General features: G+C 40.1%; 1 protein-coding gene across 1 annotated transcript in view; it reads right to left on the minus strand.

The window, feature by feature from the left end:
• LOC139162802 (NACHT, LRR and PYD domains-containing protein 12-like) overlaps window positions 1–25,986 on the minus strand; it is a 111,825-nt gene that overhangs the window by 70,899 nt on the left and 14,940 nt on the right. The window contains 3 exon segments of the mRNA XM_070743605.1: window positions 5,006–5,288; window positions 5,291–6,628; window positions 17,482–17,514. Of these exon segments, the coding sequence (XP_070599706.1) occupies window positions 5,006–5,288; window positions 5,291–6,628; window positions 17,482–17,514 (1,654 nt within the window).

Raw genomic sequence — 25,986 nt, forward strand, 5'->3', positions numbered from 1 at the left:
AAAGAGATAGCAAGAGAGGGAGAGAGAGAAAGAGAGATGGAGAGAGGGGGAGAGAAAGAGATAGCAAGAGAGGGAGAGAGAAAGAGAGAGGGGGGAGAGAAAGAGATAGCAAGAGAGGGAGACAGGGGGTTAGCAAGAGAGGGACAGAGAGAAAGAGAGGGGGGATAGCAACAGAGGGAGAGAGAGAAAGAGAGAGGGAGAGAGGGGGGAAAGAGAGAAAGAGATAGCAAGAGGGAGTGAGAGAAAGAGAGAGGGGGGATAGCAACAGAGGGAGAGAGAGAAAGAGAGAGGGAGAGAGGGGGGAAAGAAAGAGAGAAAGAGATAGCAAGAGAGGGAGAGAAAGAGAGAGGGAGAGAAAGAGATGGCAAGAGAGAGAGAGAGAGGGGGAGAGAGGGGAGACAGAAAGAGAGAGAAAGAGATAGTAAGAGAAGGAGAGAGAGGGGGAGAGAAAGAGAGAAAGCAAAAAAAGAGAGAGAGAGATAGCAAGAGAGAAAGAGAGGGAGAGAGAGGGGGAGAGAGAAAGACTTTGATCATTTCCCCAGGTATTTTTGTACCTACTTGACCAACATTATTAGTGGTTGCAAAATTGAATGTATGAACTTGTTCATTTCAATAAAAAGAGCCAGGGAAATGATTGAATGTTAAACTGGATGCATTTATTTCTGCCTGTTTGTATTTGTTCTTATGTTTAACCATTGAAAATGTACTTTTCCTCCAAAAAGAATCATCTTTTCATATTTCTTAGGCAACATTTTAAAATAACTTTAAAAGCTGAGGTCATATTATTCACCCTGCTCTGTATCATAGCACACTGCACAGTACTGAAAATTGGCAGGGTCACTAATTAAACCCGACAAGTTAAAATCTGTTTAAGTGACATTGCAAGAGGATAAAGACAGAAAGTGCGGAAAGAGGAAAAAATGGATGGGCTGTTTGGATTGCCATATCATGATATCACATACAGATTCTCATTCCATAATAGATTCTCACATAGGTGTCAGCATGCTGCATGTTAGACTGAAAGATACCTACAGAATAGATGGTAGGAGAAAGGAAAATAGCCAGGTTCACCTTTTTGTGTTGACAAATTATGATGAGTTATAATAATAAACTTAATTGTGGTGAGGAGAAATATGAGAGGCAGACAAGACAGATAGACAGAGACATATGGAGAGATAGACAGAAGAGTGCTCCCACTTGGCTCTCTCTCTCTAAATAATTCATTCATAATTTTAACAATAAGATCTTCATCATTAGTAATTAAAATATTGTGTTATCATGTTCAGAAATGATTTTTTTCTCAATGCAAGTACATCATAGACCTAGACTCAGTTTTTGACAGTCAGAAGAGGGGTAGTCTTATATGGCGAGTATATCTCAAATTCTATATTTTAACTGGAAAAGTTAGGGGGTCGTCTTATACACCCAGTCGTCTTATACGCCGGAAAGTACGGTATATATATATATATATAAATTTAGTTCACCATCATCAGGCTGAAGTTCCAATCTTTGTGTTGTTGTAAAATATATTCCCTTGGCTCTACTTTGCATTTGTTATTACTAAAAGAGTGATTGCAGTTTATTTTTCACATTTACATCACAGATTCTACTCAACATATAACCTTTCACCTTATTCCATCGTACCATCAGCTTTTCCAGTTTGTTTTCATCAAAGTTGTTTAATCTTATTTCCATAATTTCAAAATGTATGTGATCCACCATGTACCAATACCAATTCTGTAATGTCCATTTTATAGACTCTTTCCAACCCAATACCACTACTGCTTCAGCACTTTCCAATGCTGCGGTTTTTATTTCTTTAAAATCTCCTAGTTCTCTTTGTTTAATTAAGATCGCTATTTCTTTTGCAATTATCAAATTAATATTTAACATTTTATTAATTTCATTCTGCACTTCTTTCCAAAATGTCTGAATTTCTACACACTCCCAGAACATATGCATAAAAATTCCCTTCTTTTGGCAACCATGCCAACAATTACCTTTCTCTTTCCCCTGCAAGTTGTGCTGGTGTATAATACCATTTGTGTAAGATTTTCCTTCTCATCTCTTTAATTCTTGTATTTTTAATCTTATGTATATTTTCTACTATTTCTTTCATTTCACTTTCATCTATTTGTAAATCATTTTGCCAGCATCTTGTCAAACTTTTTATTACTTCCTCTTCCACTTGCAATAACATTCTATATATATTGCTAGCTTGAGCTTTTGTATCATTAATCTTTTCTTTTATTATTTTTTCTAAACAATCTTCTTCTCGCAAGAAAGCTTCTTTATTCTCACTTTTATTTAAATACTTACTTATTGCATTAATCTGCAGCCATTTCTGTTGACCGAGCCACCATTCCAACCAAGTTCTACTAACTCTCCCATCCTTCTCATATAATTGTTCCATTCTCATTATCCCTTTGCTATTTAATACTTTTATAATTCTAGTTAAGTTAACATCATTACCTGTATTCAATACGTGTAACGTTGATAATTTTGAATTTCTAGTTCCACATTTCCCCTGCCATTTAGACCCTATTTCTAAACCTGCTTTCAGCGGGTCGGTTAAATTATTGATTTCTATTTTACTCCATTTTTTAAATAATAACTCCTTATTATTTATATTATTAATTTCGTTTTCCAACTTCACCCACTTCTTTTCCCCCCATAGCTGTAATTCCATTAATCTTTCTATTTGAAATGCTTCTCTATATAATTCTAAGCACGGGCTACCCCCCCTTTCTCGTGGGCAAACAGCCATTTTTTTCTTATTCTAGGCCTTTTGTTTCCTTCAATCCAAAAATTTAATTTACTATCCCATTCTCTCAATTTTGCAACAGGAAAGGTACCTGGTAAAACCTGAAATAAATACATCATTTTTGGTATTATCATCATTTTAAGGGCTCTAATCTTAGCAATTCTTCTCAACCTTTTTCCCCTCCAATTTTTTATCTGCTTTTGAAGTCTCTTCCATACTAAATTATAGTTAACCGTTGCAATTTTAATAGGATTCTTAAACAACCAAACTCCTAAATATTTCATTTTTTTACATCCTAGTTTCACTGCTCACACTCACTCCTGCCCTCATCACCTCGAGGCTCGACTACTGTAACGCTCTCTACATGGGGCTACCTTTGAAAAGTGTTCGGAAACTCCAGATCGTGCAGAATGCAGCTGCGAGAGCAATCATGGGCTTTCCCAAATATGCCCATGTCACACCAACACTCTGCAGTCTGCATTGGTTGCCGATCAGTTTCTGGTCACAATTCAAAGTGTTGGTTATGACCTATAAAGCCCTTCATGGCATTGGACCAGAATATCTCCAGGACCGGCTTCTGCCACACGAATCCCAGCGACCAGTTAGGTCCCACAGAGTTGGCCTTCTCCAGGTCCCGTCGACTAAACAATGTCACTTGGCGGCACCCAGGGGAAGAGCCTTCTCTGTAGCGGCCCCAACACTCTGGTACCAACTCCCCCCAGATATCAGAGTTGCCCCCACCCCTCCTTGCCTTTCGTAAGCTTCTTAAAACCCACCTCTGTCATCAGGCATGGGGAAATTGAAATATTCCCTTCCCCCTAGGCTTATAAAATTTATGTATGGTATGTCTGTATGTATGATGGGTTTCTTAAATTGGGGTTTTTAAAATTACTTTTAATATTTGATTTGTTTATATTGTCTTTTTACTGTTGTTAGCTGCCCCAAGTCTGCGGAGAGGGGCGGCATACAAATCTAATAAATAAATAAATAAATACCTACTAACGACTCTAATACTTAACTAATCCCACCTTTAAATCAAAAGATGTACTATATGTATTATTGGATTAAAAACTACACAGTGTAAAATCTGAATGTAATACGGCTATTTATAGTTCATTACTTTGAATTGACAAACATCTACAGCCCACTACTTTGAATCGACAGTGGATGCTATTTGGATATATGTTTTTTTACATTCCAACTGTAAACCTTGAACATAATAGGACTGTGCTTAGTCTAATGTTATGCACAGATATACACTAAATTGCATATATTACAGATGTTAATTGGATATGTATAATTTTCTTTCCTACCCTTCTTACTTTTTGTACTCCCTTTTCCCTATTCTACAAATCAATAAATTATATATTTTTAAAAAAAAATGATGTTCATCGTCGACAAGAGCAAAGTCCTTCACCTAGGCAAAAAAAATCTTAGACACACATACAGCCTAGGAGAAACCCCACTTAGCAGTAGTGACTGTAAAAGAGATCTCGGAGTCTTGGTGGATAATCAACTAAACATGAGGCAGCAATGTGCAGCAGCGGCCAAAAAAGCCAACATTATCCTAAGCTGCATCGACAGGGGGATACACTGCAAGACCAGGGAAGTATTAATACCACTTTACCACGTCCTGGTCAGACCACATCTGGGGTACTGCATCCAGTTCTGGTCACCACACTTCAAAAGAGACATTGAAACTCTGGAGTAGGTGCAGAAAAGAGCAACCAAAATGATTAGGAGACTTGAAACCATGACTTACGAAGAGAGATTGCAGGAACTGGGCATGGATAGCCTAGAGAAAAGGAGGGCCAGAGAGGACATGATAACAGTATACAGGTATATGAGGAGTTGCCACAGAGAGGTGGGGGCCACTCTATTCTCTAGGGCGCCAGAGGGCCGGACAAGGAACAATGGCTGGAAGTTGACCAAGGAGAAATTCAACCTGGAAATAAGGAAGAACTTCGTGACAGTCAGAGCAGTCAACCAGTGGAACAGCCTGCCCATGGAGGTTGTGAACTCCCCAACTCTGGACACTTTCAAGAGGAGATTGGACTGCCATTTGGCTGGGGTGCTCTAGGATTTCCTGCTCAGGAAATAAATGAATGAATGAACGAACAAACAAACAAACATCTTTACTCCCAAGTAACATTTTTCTTTTATCTTATTATATTTGAGACATTAAGTTATAGAATAGTAGTGACAGGATCATAAACTAAATGAAATGTTCAAAATACTTACTCATTTCTTGTACGATATTGAAAAAAACACTCAACATTAAGTGTCTTTAAATTCTGGCAGTGTTGTATACAATAGTTGAAGATCATGAAGTCCATAGAAGAGTAGAAATATTCCATTAGTTGAGTGACACCATATAGTGCATTTTTTACAAAGTTATCATCTTGTGTCTCATATAAATAATGAAATATTGTCAATATGGAAGATCTACCATTTTTTAAATTATCTTTCACCCAGTCTAACATTAATTCTTTAATCTTAGGACAAATTTTCCATCCAAATTTTTTTTCAACTCTCTCATTTTTTTTTCTTCACTTAAAAAACCAAAGAGAAAGCGCAATACTTCTTCAGTCTCAAAAGATTTATGTATTTCTAATAATGCCTGCAAATTTTCATTCGGATTTTGAGAATGCTGCTCATCTCCTTTTTCTAAGACATAAAACAAAGCAGCAAAAAACTCCTGGAAACTTAAATGAATAAAGCTGTAGGTTTGAATACAATCAACATTCTCTTTGAAGATGCTCTGATTCAGAAAAAGGGAGATGGAGTTTCCCTGGTCTAAAATATGCTTCTTGACTTCTTCTTCCATAAACAATATTTCCTCATTCAAGATTCCTTCTGCAGCCAAAGAGCATAAGCCTTTCACATTTGATTGAACATCCTGTTTGGATTCTTTATGGTGATAATCTAACAAACTGGAGAGATACAGCATATAGATTGCTGTGAGAGTGTACGGTGTCTTCTGAAGATCCTGGCCTCTCTCCATCTCTTCCTTTAAAACTGTGCAGATGATCCAACTCACAAGGGGAATGACACACATGGTGAAAAGGGTATCATTTTGTTTAACAAATCTGAAAGCTTTAATTGCTTGGTCATTATTTTCAAAAAAATTGTAGAAATATTCTTCTCTTTCCTCAGGAGAAAATCCCAGTATCTCAAAATAACCTGGGAGCTGTAAACATTGATGGAGTTTCTCCAAAGCAGTTGGTCTTGTTGTGATTATAAGAGAGGATTTGGGAAGAAGCTTTTTTTGAAATAAACTGCTCAAAAGAATTCTCACTGGCTCCTTCTTCCAGGGATCAGAGCAAAAGGAATCTTTGGACCAATCAAAGGAATACAATTCATCAAAGCCATCGATTATGAACAGAAGATTCTCTTCATTCTTCATTATGTTTGGAATGACCTTTTTCGATTCATGACACTTGAGCCATCCTTCGGAAATTATCTCTGCAATGCTATGCTTCTCTGTCTCTGCATGGAGATTCGTCTTTCTACAGCAAATATAGAAAACAAAATTAAATTTGTCCTGGTAAAGTTGTTGAGAAGCCCAATCAAACATGATTTTTTTGGCCGTCATTGTTTTTCCAATTCCTGCAGCTCCTTGTAGTACAACAACTTGTGGAATTAATCCATGTTTATCAGGGTTAAATAGTGTTTCAATGCTGGCTGAAGACTCAGGTCGTTTCCTTCCTGTTGCTCGAATTTCATTTACTCTCTCGCCTTTAGATAGGTGATAATCTAGGATCCGTAGCTTTGAGTATCTCTCATTCAACAGCACATATTCACCTGGAACGGCATTAGGGTCTTTCATTGTTTGAAAACATTTTTTAATGTAGTTTCTGTAATCTAAAGGAAGAATGAATTAAATTAGAAGTGTGAAAAATAAGACCTGCACAAGACTCTCATTAAGTGTTTTGTTGTGTATCTTTCTCCTTGAAGTCACCCCATCCACCCTCCGGATTAATGTGTTGAGGGAAATTGTGGGATACTTTGTTAGTTGGTTGGTCAGAATTGATGTGAATAGGCAAATATTTGTTAACCAGTCCACTAACTATTTATCATTTCAAACTCTTGTTATTTCACACATTTCTCAAATGATTGCATTAAATGATAACAGGTTGTATAAGCTTTTTCTTTGGACTTTGATAAATGGGCATTTTTAAACATTACTCCCTTGTGATATGGTAAATATTCTCAGAATGAGTGTAATTCCCAGGGAACTTCCTATTTAGTGTGGATTGTTTTTTATTGACAGAGAGGAAACACACACACAAACATACACACACACTCTCTCTCACACACACATGAGATAATGGATTTTCTACAATTAAATATATTCTTCAATAAATTTCCTTGGGGTTCTTCAATTCAAATTATCAATTTTTACATATCCTTTTCAACGTATCTTTAAAAAAGTGCAATTGTTATTAAAATGTGAGGCTTTGATTTCCAATATTTTGAATTATAGAAATATGCATATGTACTGATGATACCAAATTTGGAACAATTTCATTCAACATAAATTCTCACTCCTTTTAGAAATATATATATTACTTAGATTGACACTGCCTTGAAAATATAATAGATTACTAGATAATCCATACCACTATTACATCAAGCTCAATATCATGATATATCATATCCAGAAAATTGAATTCTGATCCCTTTTCATATGTTGATGAAATGCAATAATCAGGATGTCAGCTCCCTGTCAGAACTCTGCCATTCTGAAGGGGGGGGGGAGCTTCATGGGTTGAATGTTTTGCATGGAAATCTTTTATTTATTTATTCATTCATTAGAGTTGAAAGGGACCTTGCAGGTCATCTAATCCAACCCCCTGCTCAAGCACCACCCCAGTCAGATGGCAGTCCAATCTACTCTTCAATATGTGGAGAGTTGGGACGTTCACAACCTCTGCTGGCAGGCCGTTCCACTGGTTGATAGCTCTGACCTTCAGGAAGTTCTTCCTTACTTCCAGGTTGAATCTTTCTTTGGTCAGCTTTCCATCCATTGTACATTGTCTGGCTCCCTGGTGCCCTGGAAAATAGTGTGACCCCCTCCTCTCCGTGGCAACTCCTTAAGTACCTATATACTGCTATCATGTGTGTCCCCCCCAGCCCGTTTGTTCACTAGACTATCCATGCCCAGTTTCTGCAACCTCTCTTTCTAGTTGCTCTTTTTTGCACCTTTTCCAGAGTTTCTATGTCTCTTTTGCAGTGTGGTGACTAGAACTGGATGCAAGACTCCAGGTATGGTCTGACCAGAGCATTATAGAGGGGTATTAATACCGCCCTAATCTTGGAGTGTATCCCCCTGTTGATGCAGTTTAAGATTGTGTTGCTTTCACTTTTGCTGTAACTGCTTGGGAGTGTAGGGGGAGGGCGAAAGGGCCATCTGCACAGGCTCCATCTCATCTGGTCTCAGCCTGGAATTCAAGGTCATAATGTTCCTAGGAAAAGTTGGAGTTTTCAAAACACCCTTGTGGCATTTGACTGGCTACCGATGGACATGGGGCATTGGGGTGGGAGTTGAAGAAAAAAGTTAGTCTAAGGCTTCGTGCACAAATTTCAGACTCCGCCTGAGTTCTCTGCAATCACTGCTTCTCAGTAAAATTTCCTTTTGAAATGCAAACTGTTTAAGAGTCTTAGGTTCTTGAGAAGATAGCTGAGGCAGGTGCTTACATTAGGTGAAGTCTGCAAAGTGGTCAACGCAGAGAGGCACCTAACCTACTTTATTTATTCATTTGTGTTGGAAGGGACCCTGTGGGTCTTCTAGTCCAACCTCTGCTGGTGCAGGAAACTCTACACCTGCGTTGGGGCGTTCCTAATCTCCATGGGCAGACCATTCCACCAGTTGGTCGCTCTTACTGTCAGAAAGTTCTTCCTTATTTCCAGGTTGAATTTATTTATTTATTTATTTGTTTGTTTATTTATTTATTTCTCTATCATACAAATCTAGTATTATGTTTAACATAATATAAATATAAAGTAGAGATAGAAAAGATAAAGAGACATTAGAACAAGAATGGTAGGCACATAGATGCACTTATAAATGCCCCTTACAGACCTCTTAGTAAAGGGAAGAGGTCTATTGTAGATGATGTAAGATTGAAGATTTTGGGATTGGAGGAGGAAGCAAAAGAGTCCAGTAGTTAATTCCAGGCATTGACCAACTGAAGTCGTATTTTCTGCAGTCTAGTTTGGAGCAATTTCCATTTAGTTTGTATCTACTGCGTGCTCTTGTGTTGTTGTTTTAAAGGTGAAGTAATTGCTAACAGGGAATACATTGTGATCACTGTACCCTCTAAGGTGTGCGGCCGCGCGGCCGCACCCCCCAAAACACCCCCATGCACCTTTTTCCAAGGCCGTGCAAGGAGCCGCGGCTGCCCCCACCCCTCCAGCACCTCGGCCCCCCTCGCCCCCCTGACTTCTTTCTGATGCCCCTCCCCACCCGCCTGATCCACCTCTCTTTCTCCTCCTCTGCTTCCCACCTTGGGGCGCAGCCCCTACCGCAGCGATGGCTGCAGCAGCGGTGGCAGCTGCAGCTTCTTTTCCTCCTCATCTGCCCACTCCACCCCTCCCTTTGCTGAGAAGGCTTTTGTCCTGGGCTATCAGCAAGGTGGCTGCAGGGGAAGCGGGACTTAGAATGTCGGGCGCGCGTCCCCACGCACGCTTCCCATCCCTCTGCCAGCCCACCCAGCACATTCAAAATAAGAAAAACCTTTGCCGGCCTCCGCAGAGAAGAAAGGAACAGTGAGATAGAGAGAAAGTGGGAAAGAGAGAGAAAGAGAGAGAGAAAGAAAGAGAGAGAGAACAAGGGAGAGAAAGTGCGTGTGAGAGAGAAAGAAAGCAAGAGAGAGAGAGAAAGAGAGAAAACAAGAGAAAGAGAACAAGAGACAGAGAGAGAAAGAGAGAGCAACAGACAGAGCGAGATAGAAAGGAGAGAGGGAGAGAGAAAGTGAGAAAAAGAGAGAGTGAGCAAGGGGGAGAGAAAAAGAAAAAGAGAGAAAGAAAGAAAGATAAATATTTAAGAAATGAAGATTTTAAAGCATGGATTTATTAATAGTTATGTTTTTGGTTTTGCTGGTTGTTTTAGTTTTAATAGTAATAGATTTTGGTTTTGTTTTATTATTAATTTATTTTAATAAAAAATAAGGGATTTATTTATTTATTTATTCATTCATTCATTCACTCATTTATTTATTTATTTATTTATTTATTTATTTATTTATTTATAATTCTTTACTGCAAAGTCCTGAAGGGACTGCTGCTTAGACATTATACTTTTCTGCCCACACCAAAAAAAAATTAGAGGGAACATTGATTGTGATGTATGATTTTATGAACAACAGTAAAATCAATTCAGAGGCAGCATAGCTGTAAATTTTCTAAACATAGTATTTGAAGTCTGGAGGAGTAACGTAATTTGTTGCATGAGGAGGAGTGGAGGACTCTTCCTGTGAAGTGTTTCTGGACTCCTTCAGTTGTATTAATGTCTATTATTCAGTGTGGACTCCATATAGGAGAGAATCTCTCCTTGGTCATCTTTCCACCGTTGCTTCTGGTCTGGTTTCACCCAGTCTGTATGTATGTTTTGGGGTTTTCTTACCTAGGTGTATGATTTTACTTTTCTCTATGTTGAACTATATTTTGTTTGTTTGGGTTATTGGCCACTCCCAAAAGCTTGGGGAAATCTGCAAATTTAATTAATTTCCCCTCTATTCCCTCATCTAAGTCACTGATGAATATGTTAAAGAGTACTGGGCCTAGGACTGATTCATGTGGTACCATGTTGTGGAGGGCACTCCACAGTCTACTGTAGAGACTGTGCAAATGATGTCAACACAAAGCAGTGATCAAGAAACATAGAAGATTGACGGCAGAAAAAGACCTCATGGTCCATCTAGTCTGCCCTTATACTATTTCCTGTATTTTATCTTAGGATGGATCTATGTTTATTCCAGGCATGTTTAAATTCAGTTACTGTGGATTGACCAACCACATCTGCTGGAAGTTTGTTCCAAGGATCTACTATTCTTTCAGTGAAATAATATTTCCTCACGTTGCTTTTGATCTTTCCCCTAACTAACCTCAGATTATGTCCCCTTGTTCTTGTGTTCACTTTCCTATTAAAAACACTTTCCTCCTGAACCTTATTTAACCCTTTAACATATTTAAATATGTTAAAGTAGGTAGTGTACTGGAACCTACACTCTTCATTCTCTACATCAACGACCTTTGCAATCTCATCACAAGCAACTGTGTTCTTTTGCAGATGATGTAAAACTCTTCAACACCACTGATAACACAACTACTCTACAAAAAGACCTAGACTGAGTTTCTGACTGGTCCAACACATGGCAACTCCAAATCTCAATCAGCAAATGCTCTGTCCTACACATAGGCAAAACGAATCAGAACTTCAAATACAAACTTAATAAACAAATTATCACAGATAATCCCCACTGGGTCAAGGACCTTGGGATACTAATAACTAAAGGTCTAAGTGCCAAAGGCCACTGCAACAACATTGCTAAGAAGGCCTCAAGAGTTGTTAATCTAATCCTACGTAGCTTCTGCTCTGGAAATCTCACACTACTTACCAGAGCTTACAAAACTTTTGCCAGACCCATCCTAGAATACAGCTCATCTATTTGGAACCCATATCGCATCTCAGACATTAACACCCTTGAAAATGTTCAAAGATACTTCACCAGAAGAGCCCTTCATTCCTCCATTCAAAAAAGAATACCCCACGAAACTAGACTTACAATCCTGGGTCTTGAAAGCTTAGAACTACGATGCCTTAAACATGATCTAATTATTGGCCACAAGATCATATGTTGCAATGTCCTGCCTGACAAAGACTACTTCAGCTTCAACCACAACAACACAAGAGCACACAACAGATTCAAGCTTAACCATTAACCACTCCAAACTTGACTGTAAAAAATATGACTTTAGTAATTGGGTTGTTGAAGCGTGGAACTTATTACCGGACTCTGTAGTATCATCCCCTAACCCCCAACATTTTACCCTTAGACTATCCATGGTAGACCTCTCCAGATTCCTAAGAGGTCAGTAAGGAGCATACATAAGCGCACTAGAGTGCCTTCCGTCCCCTGTCCTATAGTCTCTCCTATATCTCGTATTTCTTCTCTACTATATAACCTTCATTGTGTATTATTTATTGGACAAAATAAATAAATAAAATAAAATAAATAAATCATATTCCCCTTTTCCTTCTGTCCTCCAGACTATGCAGATTCAGTTCATGAAGTCTTTCCTGATAAGTTTTATGCTTAAGACCCTCCACCATTCCTGTAGCCCATCTTTGGACCCATTCAATTTTGTCAATATCTTTTTGAAGGTGAGGTCTCCAGAACTGAACACAGTATTCCAAATGTGGTCTCACCAGCGCTCTGTATAAGGGGATCACAATCTCCCTCTTCCTGCTTGTTATACCTCTTGCTATGCAGCCAAGCATCCTACTTGCTTTCCCTACCGCCCGACCACACTGCTCACACATTTTGAGACTGTCAGAAATCACTACACCTAAATCCTTCTCTTCTGAAGTTTTTGCTAACACAGAACTGCCAATACAATACTCAGATTGAGGATTCCTTTTCTCCAAGTGCATTAATTTACATTTGGAAACATTAAACTGCAGTTTCCATTGCTTTGACCATTTATCTAGTGAAGCTAAATCATTTGCCATATTGCAGACACCTCCAGGAATATCAACCCTATCGCTCATTTTATAGTCATTGGCAAATAGGCAAACCTTCCCTACCAAACCTTCCCCTATGTCGCTCACAAACATATTAAACAGAATAAGACCCAGAACAGACCCCTGTGGCACACTGCTGGTAACCATAAGAATCCATATATTGCGGCAAAGCCTCTGCCAAGTCTCAATCAGATGTGAACTCTGCTGGATGAACAGAGGAAGCTGCAGCCTAGGAGACAGCCAAGACTAAAGGGCTCATAAGTGTTGGCAAGGACAACTGTGAGAGGACAGATGGAGTGATCTTTAGCCAAAGCAGTCACCAGCAGGGATTTGAGAGAGGAGAGGAAAAGGAGGAAGAGGAGGAGGAGGAAGAAGAACATAAGACCATCAAGTCCAGCATTCTGTGTCACACAGTGACCCACCAATTGTACATGGGGATCTTGAGCAGAAAGAGAGAGCAAAACCCTCCTTTTCCCTTGACCCCCAACAAATGGTACCCAATAGAATCCTGCCTGCTTCAACTAACATAGAGGCGGCACATGGACATCTGTTTCAATAACCACCAATACACTTTACATCCACGAGTCTGTCTAATCCTGCCTTGAAGCTATCAAGGCTGACAGCTGTCACAACCTCTTCTGGAAGTGAATTCCATAAATAAATGACCCTCTGGTGAAGAAATATTTCCCTTTATTTGTCCTCACTTCTTCCCTATCAACCTTAGGGAGTGCCCTCTCATCCTAGTATTGTGGGATAGAGAAAATGTTTTTTTAATTCACCTTTTCTATCCCAAGCAGGATATTACACATTTCGATCAAGTCACTTCTTAAATGCCGTCTTTCAAGGCTGAAGAGACCAAGGCTTTGGAACCTGGTTTTATAAGGGAGGGGCTCCATTTCCTTGATCATCCTTGTTGCCATTTTTTGCATCTTTTCCAGTTCCATTATATACTTCTTGAGGTGAGGTGACCAGAACTGTACACAGTACTGTACTCCAAATGTGGTCTCACCATCGATTTGTCCACCATCCACTTTTTCTATCTCCTACATGATTTTATACACTTCAATTAAATCACCCCTTAAATGCTGTCTTTCAAGGCTGAAGAGACCAAAGCATTGCAACCTGGTTTCCTAAGGGAGATGCTCCAGTCCCTTGATCATTCTGGTTGCCCTTTTTTGCACCTTTTCCAGTTCCATTATATCCTTCTTGAGGTACAGTGACCAGAACTGTACACAGTACTCCAAGTGTGATCTCACCATCGATTTGTACAGAGGCAATACAACCCTTGCCAACATATTTTCAATTCCCTTCCTAATCATGCCAAGCATGGAATTTGCTTTTATTGCTGCTGCTGCACACTGGGTGGACATTTTCATTGAGCTGTCCACCAAAACCACAAGATCCCTTTCTTGGGTTGTCTCAGAAAGCTTGGTCCCCATCAGTTGGTAGGTATAATTGGGGTTCTTTGCCCCAATATGCATAACTTTGCACTTGCTTAGGTTAAAATGCATTTACCACTTTGTTGCCCACTCACTCAATTTCGAGAGATCTTTCTGGAACTCCTGACCATCAGTTTCACTTTTTACTACCTAGAACAATGTAGTGTCGTCAGCAAACTTTGCTACCTTACTATTTACTTCTACATCCAGATTATTAATAAATAAATTAAAAAGTAAAAGTCCCAAAACTGGACCTTGGGACACACCACCTCTCACTTCTTTCCACCCAGAGAGTTGTCCATTAATTACCACCCTTTGCTTCCTACAATTTAGGCAGTTACCAATCTAGGACAAGACTTGTCCTCTAATTCCATGACTGAAGAGCTTTTTTAGGAGCCTTTGGTGAGGGACTTCATCAAAAGCCTTTTGAAAGTCAAGATATACAATATTTATTTATTTATTTATTTATTTATTTACTTACTTACTTACTTACTTACTTACTTACTTATTTTCTTTCTTTCAGCAATGTCTGTTTTTCTATGTGCCCAATAATTTTATTTTTAAATAATGGTTTCCATCACTTTGCTCGGAACTCAGGTTAACTTGACTTGTCAATAATATCTTATCCTCTTGGACTTTCCAGTCCTCTTTCTTCTTTTAGGAATGCATTTTAGTTGAGCCTGTTGTAACATATTTTTAAATAGTTTCCAAGCACTCTGGAGGGATTTGATTTTTTTTAATTGTTCCTTTTAGTTTTTTCTGTACTATTTTCCTCATTTTGTTGAAATTCCCTCTGTGAAAGTTTAAGGTCTCTGTGTTTGTTTTCACTGGCAATTTGCTATCCATGGTTAAGTTGAAGGTTATTGTGTTGTAATTGTTGGTTCCTATGGGCTCAGTTACAAAGCCATCATGAACCAAACCCTGTGCATTAGTTAGAACCAAGTCTAGGATCCCTTTTCCCCTAGTTGGTTGCTAACATGTCAAGGAGCCTTGTCTCTCTTTCATGTGTAGAACAAGAATTTACCCAATCTATTCAGGGATACTTGAAGGCCCCCATTATGGCTACCCTATTTCTTTTTGAGGCCTCCTTAAATTCATTTTCCAAAGAGCAATCTGCCCCTGGAGTTTGGTTGGGAACATGATAGCAGATCCCTAATGGCAGATTAGTTTTCTGTCCTGGGATTTTTATCCACAATGTTTCTGTGGGTGAGTTTGAATTTTCTAGAATTTCAAGTTCATGAGATTCTAACTCCTCATTTATGTACAAAGCCACACTGCCACCATTGCTCCCTCTCCTGTCCATCCTATACAGTTTATAACCTGGAATCTTTGTGTCCCATTGGTTTTCATCTGTCCACCAGGTTTCTGTTATGCCAATAATATCAATATTTTCTTTTGCCAAGCATTTCAATTCCCCTATTTTTGCTCAAAGGCTTCTAGCATTTGTGTACAGATATTTATATGTAAATTTCTGGTGCACTTTCAAGTTTGACTGTAGAATTTGACTGTAGAATTTGTAGATGGCCTACCATGTCCTTCTGCTTGGCTATTACAATTTAGTTTTCTTGTTAACTCATCAATGTGCATAACTTCCACCCTTCATATTTGGCAGTGCGCCTTCTCGAGGAGGAGGAAGTGGAGTAAAGGGATGAACCCAACCATGCTGACCTCCTCATTAAGCAAGCCATGCAATACATGAGGAATGCATTTCAAGGCTCATTTGTATGTCAGGGGGCAATGGATGTCACAACCAGCCAGAGGGGGAAGAAGGGAAAAACTCATCCCTGGGCATCCCAGCAGCAGTGACAGCCACTATGGCAGGAGCAGCAGTGATGGGGGGACCCCACATAGACCCCACAGGAGCTGGAAATGATCCAAGACTAGGAGATGTCCTATTTAGGAAGAAAAGGGACTGATTCTTGTTCCTCTGTGTTGATTACAGAGAGTTAAATATGGTCTGTGTGGAAAATATATACCCCCATTCCCTCATGAAGGATATGTTGACCCATTGGCAAAGGATTGTTTTTTTTACAAAGTTGTACTTGCAAGAGGCTTAGTGCTGTGGCCCACCAGTGGCCAATGGAGCTGGCAGCAGATTCAGATAGCAAGGAGGTTGGGGAGGAACATGGGCTAGCCCTGGAGTATGGGGAAGGCTTGGACGAGTACTTTGAATGGGAGGCAGAGAAGGGTCTGACAGGTATCATCTGCCTTTGGAGACAGACATAAGTGAGACAGAAGAACAGCTGGAACCTGTTCCCAGTGTGCTCATGCACAGAGTTGCCAGATGAAGGGAACAGCTGAGGAACAAGGGTCGACTTGGGAGTAAGGCCATAGGTGGATGATGAATGGCCCCTCCCATAGGGCATAAAAGAGGAGTGGACAGGAAGTGGAGTGTGAAGAATACAATAAATTTGCTTAATTAGTTCATTTTTGCCAAGTATTGCAGCATCTGAAAGATATTGGCCTGGCCACTTTCCGAGCCAAGGATAAAATTGATAATTGAGAACTATCTTGAAAGACTGTGGGAGAGGAAAAACTTTTCTGAAGTAAAATTCACTGTATGTTAAATAAAAGAGGTTTTTATTGGGGTGAGGAGTCTGCTTCATGGTTTGGGAAAAGCCAGAACACTTACTACCACATTAGAACCAGAGAAGGAGATGACTGGAAAATCTCTTTCAACAGTCTGCTGGACTGTTTCCAGTTTAGGGTGCTCCCCTTTGGACTACAAGGGGTGCCCGCAGTATTCATTAGGCTGATAAATGAAGTCCTGCATAAAAACCTTTATAAAGAGGTATTGGTTTATCTAGATGACATTTTAATTGTCATAGAATTGAAACCTGGGCATGTGAAAATAGTCAGAGCTCTTCTCCAGAAACTTTGTGCTGCTACGTTGTATGCCAAACTATCTAAATGTAAATTTCATCACAATAAAATTGACTATTTATGCCATCAAATTTCCCATGAAGAAATTGAAATGTGTTAGTACAAGACAGTTGGGTTTGCAATATATACTGCTCAAAAAAATAAAGGGAACACTTAAACAACACAATATAACTCCAAGTAAATCAAACGTCTGTGAAATCGAACTGTCCACTCAGGAAACAACATTGATTGACAATAAATTTCACATGTTGTCAGCACATTCAACTTTGTACAGAACAAAGTATTCAATAAGAATATTCCATTCATTCAGATCTAGGATGAGTTCTTTGAGTGTTCCCTTTATTTTTTGAGCAGTGTATAAACAAGCTAACAATGAATGTTTGTATGTACAATAGCTTTAAGAGGTAGTGTTTCAAATTGCCATAAGAGGGAGCCAGAAAGCATTATTTTCTTTCTCTGTTCTTTCTGCTGATTCACTGTGATTGATTCGCTCTCTCCCTCCCTCCCATTTTATGATCAACATCACAAAGCCTCTTGGAGTTTTTCCCATTCAGAATATTTTGCAAAGATGGGGAAGGAGAGGAAAGGAAATGCTCATGTTGAATTAGTTTTAAATCCAATGACACTTTGAATGATTCCTGCCTTACCTGATAAATCTGGAAGTTGATGAGGATCAACATCTGCAACAAAAGATGGACTGGAATTAGTGAAATACACATTATAAAAATGTTCATAGAGGTTTTTTTTAAAAAAAATAAGGAAATGCATGGGTTTGTAACTTCTATGAATGTCTAGCAATAGCAATTCCAGAATATCTCCGAGACCGCCTTCTGCAGCACGAATCCAGGTGACCGGTTAGGTTCCATAGAGTTGGCCTTCTCCGGTTCCCGTTGATGAAACAATGTCATCTGGTGGGACCCAGGGGAAGAGCCTTCTCTGTGGTGGCCTCAACCCTATGGAATCAACTCCCCCCGGAGATTAGGATTGCCCCCACACTCCTTGCCTTTCGCAAACTCCTTAAAACTCACCTCTGTCATCAGGCATGGGGAAATTGACTCCCTGGACCATTTTTGTTTTATTTATGGTTTGTATGAGATGTATGATTGCTTTTTATATTGAGGGTTTTAAATTGTTTTAAGTATTGGATTTGTGCTGTTTCTTGTTGTGAGCCACTCCAAATCTCCGGAGAGGGGTGGCAATCAAATCAAATCAAATCAAATCAAGTCAAGTCAAGTCCAATCCAATCCAATCCAATCCAATCAAATCAAATCATAGCTCTTAGACATGTATACCACAACAGTGCTTTATAGCCCTCTTTAAGTGGTTTACAGAGTCAGTATATTGCCCCCAACAATCTGGGTCCTTATTTTACTGACCTTGGAAGAATGAAAATCTTGAATCAGTGAGAATCAAACTGCTGAACCACAGGTAGCCTGCAGAACTGCATTCTAACCACTGTGTCACCATGAGTCTTAACATTGTACACGTTTTTAATGGTCTACACTTATAATGTATATTAGATTTCCTATCTAATAATTTCTATGCCTTTCTACACATTTCCCCTTTTTCCTTTTTCTGATGGGCTTCAATGGCTCACAATGGTGAAAATTATAGCAGCTGACTGTGCCCTTGCCCTCTCTCCCACCTCTGGGTTCCTTGGAAGATGAATTGCCACTCAACTCTTTCCTAGGACACTACTAAGCCAAAGGGATATTATGATCAATAGTATCAAAGCCATCTGATTTGTCCTTTGTGCAATTTTTTTTCCTCCAGGGCTTAGGGAAGCTTCCCTGATTCATCCGGAGGGCAAAATGGCCTTTCCCAAGGCTGAAAGCTGACACAGGGCAAAGTCTCGTGCGCCCTCCGATATGGCTCCATGTGCCATAGATTCGCCATCACAGTCCTACGCCATCCATAAATTCAGTCAATATCATCTCAGTGCTATATCTCTACCTGAAATGAATGGAAAGGATCAGAGGTGGGATTCAGCAGGTTCAGCAGGTAGCGGAAATTTTGAGTACTTCAGAGAACCAGTAAATACCACCTCTGACTGGCCCTGACCTCATCTATTTTCTGCTGCCCGAGTCTCAGCTGATTGGGAAGAAATGGGGATTTTGCAGTAACCTTCTCCCAGAGCAGGGAATGGAGATTTTGCAGTATCCTTCCCTGCTACAGCCACTAAGCCATACCCACCAAGTCATGCCCACAGAACCAGTAATAAAAAAAATTGAATCCTACCACTGGAAAGAATCTAGCTAACTGTTTCTTCCTGTGTTCTTCAAATGACCTGTCACCTCCTTTTGAGCAGGTGGGATCATCCCCTGCCATCAAAAGTCATTTTCCATCTTTTGCATTCAGCTACATGTTTTCCCCTGAGGGGCTTTAATTAATCATGGATGTAAAAGAGGGCAAGATTCAAGCACACAAGGACCCCAGCCACTTCCTCAAGGCTAACTGGCTCAAACTCAGGACAAATTTGCTTGTCCAACGAGCATTGACTGATATAATTTGCTGAAGAATCCACATGCACCAGCAGCTGAAATCTAAACGAAGGAGAAAAGTAGCATATTGTAGAGTTTGAAGTGAGATTATCAATAGGGAAATGTCAGAAAACTGTTTATTTTTATACAGCAAAACGTCCCTTGAGTTGTGGTTGGCTTCAGGCCAGCTCCTGAAGCTGCTGATTTTGACGCTGAGGAGTGGGAGCCATCTGTTTACAGAAGACCAGCCTGGCTGGAGGACAAATCAGACAGTGAACCAGAAGCAGAGACAGGGAGAGAAATGGAGCAGGAAGGGACTGGAGAGAGGGGAAGGGAGTCAGTCAGATCTCCAGCCAGAGGTTCATCTGAATTAGAAGGGGAAGAGTTAATGAACAACCCTATTCTGAATGCTCAGGTGCTGAGAATGCTGGGAAGACAAAAGCAGCCACGCAAACGCAGAAACAAATTATAGTGATAAGACTTAATGATGCTGCTGCAGTGTTGAAAAAGGGGAGGGTTAGAGTGATTTGTGTGGGAGTCTATCGTTCAGTGTTGAAGAAAGTTTGATTAATTGTACTTAGGTGTTTGCTGTGGCTTTCTGGACATTCTGACATTCAATTTGTGAGTTATTTCTGACTGGAAGGCTCCTGCACTAACAGAAGTAATTTACTTTGACTTATTGACTTTTTAAACTAACAATTGCTCGGAAACTCTGTGGTTTGCAGTTTTCTGAATATAAAGAACAATCATTGCTTTATTTTTACAAGCCTGCTCTGTATGTGTGTTTGACTCATTACTTAGTTTCTGGGTGGCTCGAGGCCAGGCAGAACACCTCGTCATGAAGTAGAAAAATCAGCTGCCTCCTATGAAAGTAGAACTGAGCTTTCTCCCTGACTCCTGAGCTTCCCTTTCACCCCATTCTTCTAAGAAAGCAAGATGTGGGCCTGAGTGCTCACTGCCTATGTCAGCCAGCAGGACCCCATAACTCCTTCTGCAGTACTCACATATCTATCCTAATTTCTTTTCTATATGTGGATGGTGGGGGTAGAAATCTTTGACTTCTCAACAGTGAGGGCTTTGTGATGTGTGGTGAGTGTAATCCACATTACAAGCCTCTACCATTTATTCTCAAAGTATATCTTAAATTTGAAGAAATTTCCATACCATCTTCATCATGTCATTAAATTCCCAATTTGGATAACAATTCCTTTGTTTTTTCCAACTGTCTATATAATTTATTTCAGATTATTTCAGGCATTAGAGTTTTAAAGCTGACTGAGCTCTTCACCATATTTCAGATAAACCGGTTTTCAATGGTGCCGTGTCAGTCATTCAATCTTTTCAATCTTCTCTGGTCTTAGGAACTTCATGAAATAGCAGTCCCCTAGATCAAGGGTCCTCAACCTTTTGAATCTCAGGGACCACCAAGGTCATAATTTTAAATCCCATGGACCAGCATGCCTTCTGCTCCCTGTCCTATTGTCCTATTTTTTATATACCTTTTTCTAGCCCTATATCTTTTCTTCTATTCTTACATTGGTATATTTTATTCCTATATCTTTTCTCAGATACTTCCATTGATATATTGTACTATGGGTATATCCTCTGTAACCCTCATTATGTTTTGGACAAAATAAATAAGCAAAAATAAATAAATAATTTTACATCCTGTAGATCATTAATATGTATTTCTTTAAAAAGATAAATACATTTGTAAAATAATGATCAGAGAACTTCCATTTTATTAATATTAAATGCACCTATTTAATATACTAAAATTATAAATGCTTATTTAAGTATTTAAATAAGTTGTGTCTCTCCATTTCCTGCAGTCCTTGGATGAAGCTGATTATCTAGACCATTTTCAGTCTGGTCTCAGGCCTGGTTACAGCACAGAAACTGCTTTGGTCATGCTGATTGATGATCTCTGGCAGCCTAGGATAGGGGTCACTTCTCTATCTTGGTGCTTCTTGACCTCTCAATGGCTTCCAATACCATTGACCATGGTATCCTTCTGTGACGCCTGGAGGGATTGGGAGTGGGAGGCACCATTTCGCAATGGTTCTCCTCCTACCTCTCCAGTCGTTTCCAGTCAATATTAGTGGGGAGAAAGAGGTCCACTCCTAGGGCCCTACTTTGTGGGGTGCTGTAGGGGTCGGTCCACTCTCCCTTACTATTTAACATTTACATGAAGCCACTAGATGAGATCATCCACAGATCATCCACAGACACGGGGTGAGGTATCAACGTGATGCTGATGATACCCAGTTATATGTCTCCATCCCATGCCAATTCAGTAAAGCAGTTGATATTATGTCAACCTCACTGTGGTTCTACATGCTATGTTTTATTTGAGTTTTATTTTTCTTAAATTCCGTTTGAAGCAGCTGACATTAACCCATCCTCAAACACCCAGATCTGGAGCATCCTTTTGTGGTCCAAGTTGATGCTAGTGACGTGGCCGTGGGAGTGGTCCTATTACAAGGAGATGAGGAGCAGGGCCTTCGTCCCTGTACGTATACCTCTAGGACATTAACTGAGACTGAGTGCAGATGGGCTGTATGGGAAAAAGAAGTGTTTGCAGTGCGTTGGGCCCTGCTTTCCTGGGACATTCCCTAGAGGGAGCAAAGCAACCATTTGAGGTGTGGACTGATCACAAAAATTTAGAGGCTTTGAAAAACCCCTGGAAATTGTCCCCAAAGCAAGCTAGGTGGGTGCAGCATTTTGATCGATTCAACTTTTCACTGCGCTATATCCCCGGGGAAAAGAATTTGATGGCCGATGCCCTTTCCAGGTTGCCTCAATATAATAGTGGCAGGCCAGAGGTAATTCAACCAGTTATTCCGGCACAACAATGGGCATGCCCGGCAGTAACCAGAGAGCAGAACTCAAAATCGGCCAATCTTCCAGATGATCTAGCAACGGAATTGCAAAAAGCTTTAGAAACAGATGACTGGTTCTTGGCACATCAAACGGATTGCACTCAGCGGAATGGACTGTCCTGGATAGGGTCCAGAGTGTATGTTCCAGCCTCAATGAGGACTGTAGTTTTAGAGAGGGGCCACAACTCTAAAGTGGTAGGAGATTTTGCTTTTCTGAAAACTTTACACTTGTTGAGGAGACAATTTTGGTGACCCTCCATGAAAAAGGACATTGAGGCTTATGTGGCCAGTTGCCCCATTTGTGCAGCAGCAAAATGACCCCCAGGTCGACCACAAGGACTGTTGCAAAGTGTGGTGAGACCCAGGGCACCCTGGAAGGAAATTTCTATGGATTTTATTGTGGATTTGCCTGAGAGTGGGGGGAACATGGTTATTTGGGTTGTTACTGATATTTTTTCCAAACAGGTTCATATTTTTTCCAAACAGGTTCATTTTGTAGCTTGCCCAAAAATCCTCACTTCCAGGCCTTAGCAAAGCTTTTAAAATTATGACCTTGGTGGTCCCTGAGGTTCACCGAGCACCTGGGTACCTCTGTATAAGGGATGCAAACCATCCCTCTTAAACAACTCCCTATTAGACCACCTATTGACATCATGACTTACATAGCCAAACCCTTCAGCTTTACACCACTGCCTTAACCACACATTAAACTCTCTGATACAAGTTGTTTTATCCCCCTGACCACAAACTGGTAACACCTCTGAGAAAGTCACTGAATCAGTTATTCTGCCCAGCTCCATGCTTAGACATTGGAATTCTCTTTTTACTACATTAACATTTCTCTGGGACAAATCATTTGTGCCAAGATGCACCACCACATCAACGTTATTACCTTGACTCGCAGCCTTGACAATATTTGTAATCCACCTCCTGTTCCTGCTGGCACTGGCCCCTGGGAGACACCTCATCAGCGACATCACACCCTTACTCTGTCCCAAATCAAGAGTTGGCTGACAACGAGTCAGTCAAGGTGACTGGGGCCTGTCCTTGTCCATCTGTCTGGGAGGAGTTTGACTTGGTGACACCTGATCAAGTGGAAAAGACCATTGGAGCTGTGAGTTCTGCCACCTGCTTACTGGTTCCGTGACCCTCTTGGCTGGTTTCGGCCAGTAGAGTGGTGACACGGAGCTGGATCCAGGAGATTGTGGATGCTTATTTGGGGAGTGCGTCCTTTCTGACTCCCTACAAGGAGGCCCTTGTGTGCCCCCTCCTCAAGAAGCCTTCCCTGGACCCAGCCATTCTTAATAACTATCGTCCAGTCTCCAAACTTTCCTTTATGAGGAAGGTTATTGAGAAGATGGTGTTGCTCCAGCTCCAGCGGTTCTTGGAAGAAGCCGATTATCTAGCCCCTCAGCAGTCAGGATTCAGGCCCGGCTACAGCACAGAAACTGCTTTGTTCACGCTGATGGATGATCTCTGGCGGGCCCGGGACAGGAATTTATCCTGTGTCCTGGTGCTTCTTGACCTCTCAGTGGCTTTTGGTACCATCAACCATTATTATTATTATTATTATTATTATTATTATTATTATTATTATTATTATTGTTGTTGTTGTTGTTGTTGTTGTTGTTGTTTTGTTGTTTTGTTGTTTTGTTGTTTTGTTGTTTTGTTGTTTTGTTGTTTTGTTGTTTTGTTGTTTTGTTGTTTTGTTGTTTTGTTGTTTTGTTGTTTTGTTGTTTTGTTGTTTTGTTGTTTTGTTGTTTTGTTGTTTTGTTGTTTTGTTGTTTTGTTGTTTTGTTGTTTTGTTGTTTTGTTGTTTTGTTGTTTTGTTGTTTTGTTGTTTTGTTATTATTATTATTATTATTATTATTATTATTATTATTATTATTATTATTATTTAGAATGCTTGGCAGCATAGCTAGAGATATAACAAGCAGGAAGAGGGAGATTGTGATCCCGCTGTATAGAGATCACATTTGGAATACTGTGTTCAGTTCTGGAGACCTCACCTACAAAAAGATATTGATAAAGTTGAACGTGTCCAAAGATGGGCTACAAAAATGATGGAAGGTCTTAAGCATAAAACGTATCAGGAAAGACTTCATGAACTCAATCTGTATAGTCTGCAGGACAGAAGGGAAAGGGGAACATGATCAAAACATTTAAATATATTAAAGGGTTAAATAAGGTTCAGGGGAGAAGTGTTTTTAATAGGAAAGTGAACACAAGGACAAGGAGCACAACTGAGGTTAGTTGGGGGAAAGTTTAGAAGTAATGTGAGAAAATATTATTTGACTGAAAGAGTAGTAAATGCTTGGAGCAAACTTCCAGCAGATGTGGTTGGTCAATCCACAGGAACTGAATTTAAACATGCCTGGGATAAACATAGATCCATCCTAAGATAAAATACAGGAAATAGTATAAGGGCAGACTAGATGGACCATGAGGTCTTTTTCTGCCATCACTCTTCTATGTTTCTGTTTATCTTCCCTTTAGCCACAGGGTCAATTCCTCTAGGACAGTGAACCTTTTATTCCTTGGGTGCCAAAAGAGCATGCATACGAGTTATCACACATGCATGAGTGCCCACACCCATGGAGGCCAGAAACTGCCTATTTCCCAACTTCTGGTGGGCCCAGTAAGCTTGTGTTTCACTCTCCCCAGGCTTCCAAAGCTTTCCTGGAACTGAGAGAGGGTGAAAACGCCCTCCCCCATCCCCCTGGAGGCTCCCTGAAGGCCCAAAAAATGCCCTTTCAGAGCCTCTGTGTAAGCCACAAATCAGCTATCAGCACATACATGCACATTGGAGCTGAACTAGGCAAACGACTCGCGTGCCAGCAGATATGGATCTGCGTGCCATCACTGCTCTAGGAGTTGTTTGTTCATTATTTGGTTTTATTTGAATATAGCCTTATTGTGTAGGCTGGAGTTTGGCTTGAGCTGCCTCTAGATCATTTCCCTTTTCTTCTAGTTGCCCATGTAGTTTACATTTAATACATTTATAATTGGGGAATTCTTTGGGCATAAGCACACACATTGAACATATATTCCTTACCACAATAGTGTCAATCACTGTTATATGTGTTTGTTTCTTTTTTGCTGGTTGTTTTAATGGATAGAAGATAGACAGATAGGTAGATAGATAGATAGATAGATAGATGGATGGATGGATGGATGGATGGATGGATGGATGGATGGATGGATGATTGGATGGATGGATGGATGGATGGACGGACGGACAGAGAGAGATAGGAGATTTTGTCTCAATATATGTTTGAAGAAAAAATATATTTGAAAAGTGTTTCACTTTGGTAATTCATTGAAGGAATTAAAAGAATGCTGCCCTTCTTTGTTCTCTGACTCCAGCCAGCATTACATGCCCTTCTTTCTTCCCTAGTAGCAACAATAGCATCACCACCTATAAGATCCCCTAATACTGTATTATGTCGGGATGGAGGATGGAAAAAAGGATGGATTAAATTAAACTTTTAAAGATCTCCCATACATCTAGATCAATGAATTGACATCTTTGGTTTGAACTTGGCCTATCCATTTACCTTGACAGTGATAGGAAAATGCCAAGTTGAGTGACAGTACAGATCCTTCCCCTTGGTTTGATTCCAGGCTCAAGACAAGGAATCTCAGGCTGGAAGGAAAGTCCCACTCAGAAATCCAACGGAGCCACTGCTGATCCTAACCACCACCAACAAATCAGATGAACAAGATTCCATGGCAAAGAATTGATAATGGCTCTTTGTTGCCACTTAATCTTAAGTAGAGAGAACATTTC

The sequence above is a fragment of the Erythrolamprus reginae genome, chromosome 1 (genome assembly GCF_031021105.1).
Source record: "Erythrolamprus reginae isolate rEryReg1 chromosome 1, rEryReg1.hap1, whole genome shotgun sequence".
Lineage (NCBI taxonomy): Eukaryota > Metazoa > Chordata > Lepidosauria > Squamata > Dipsadidae > Erythrolamprus > Erythrolamprus reginae.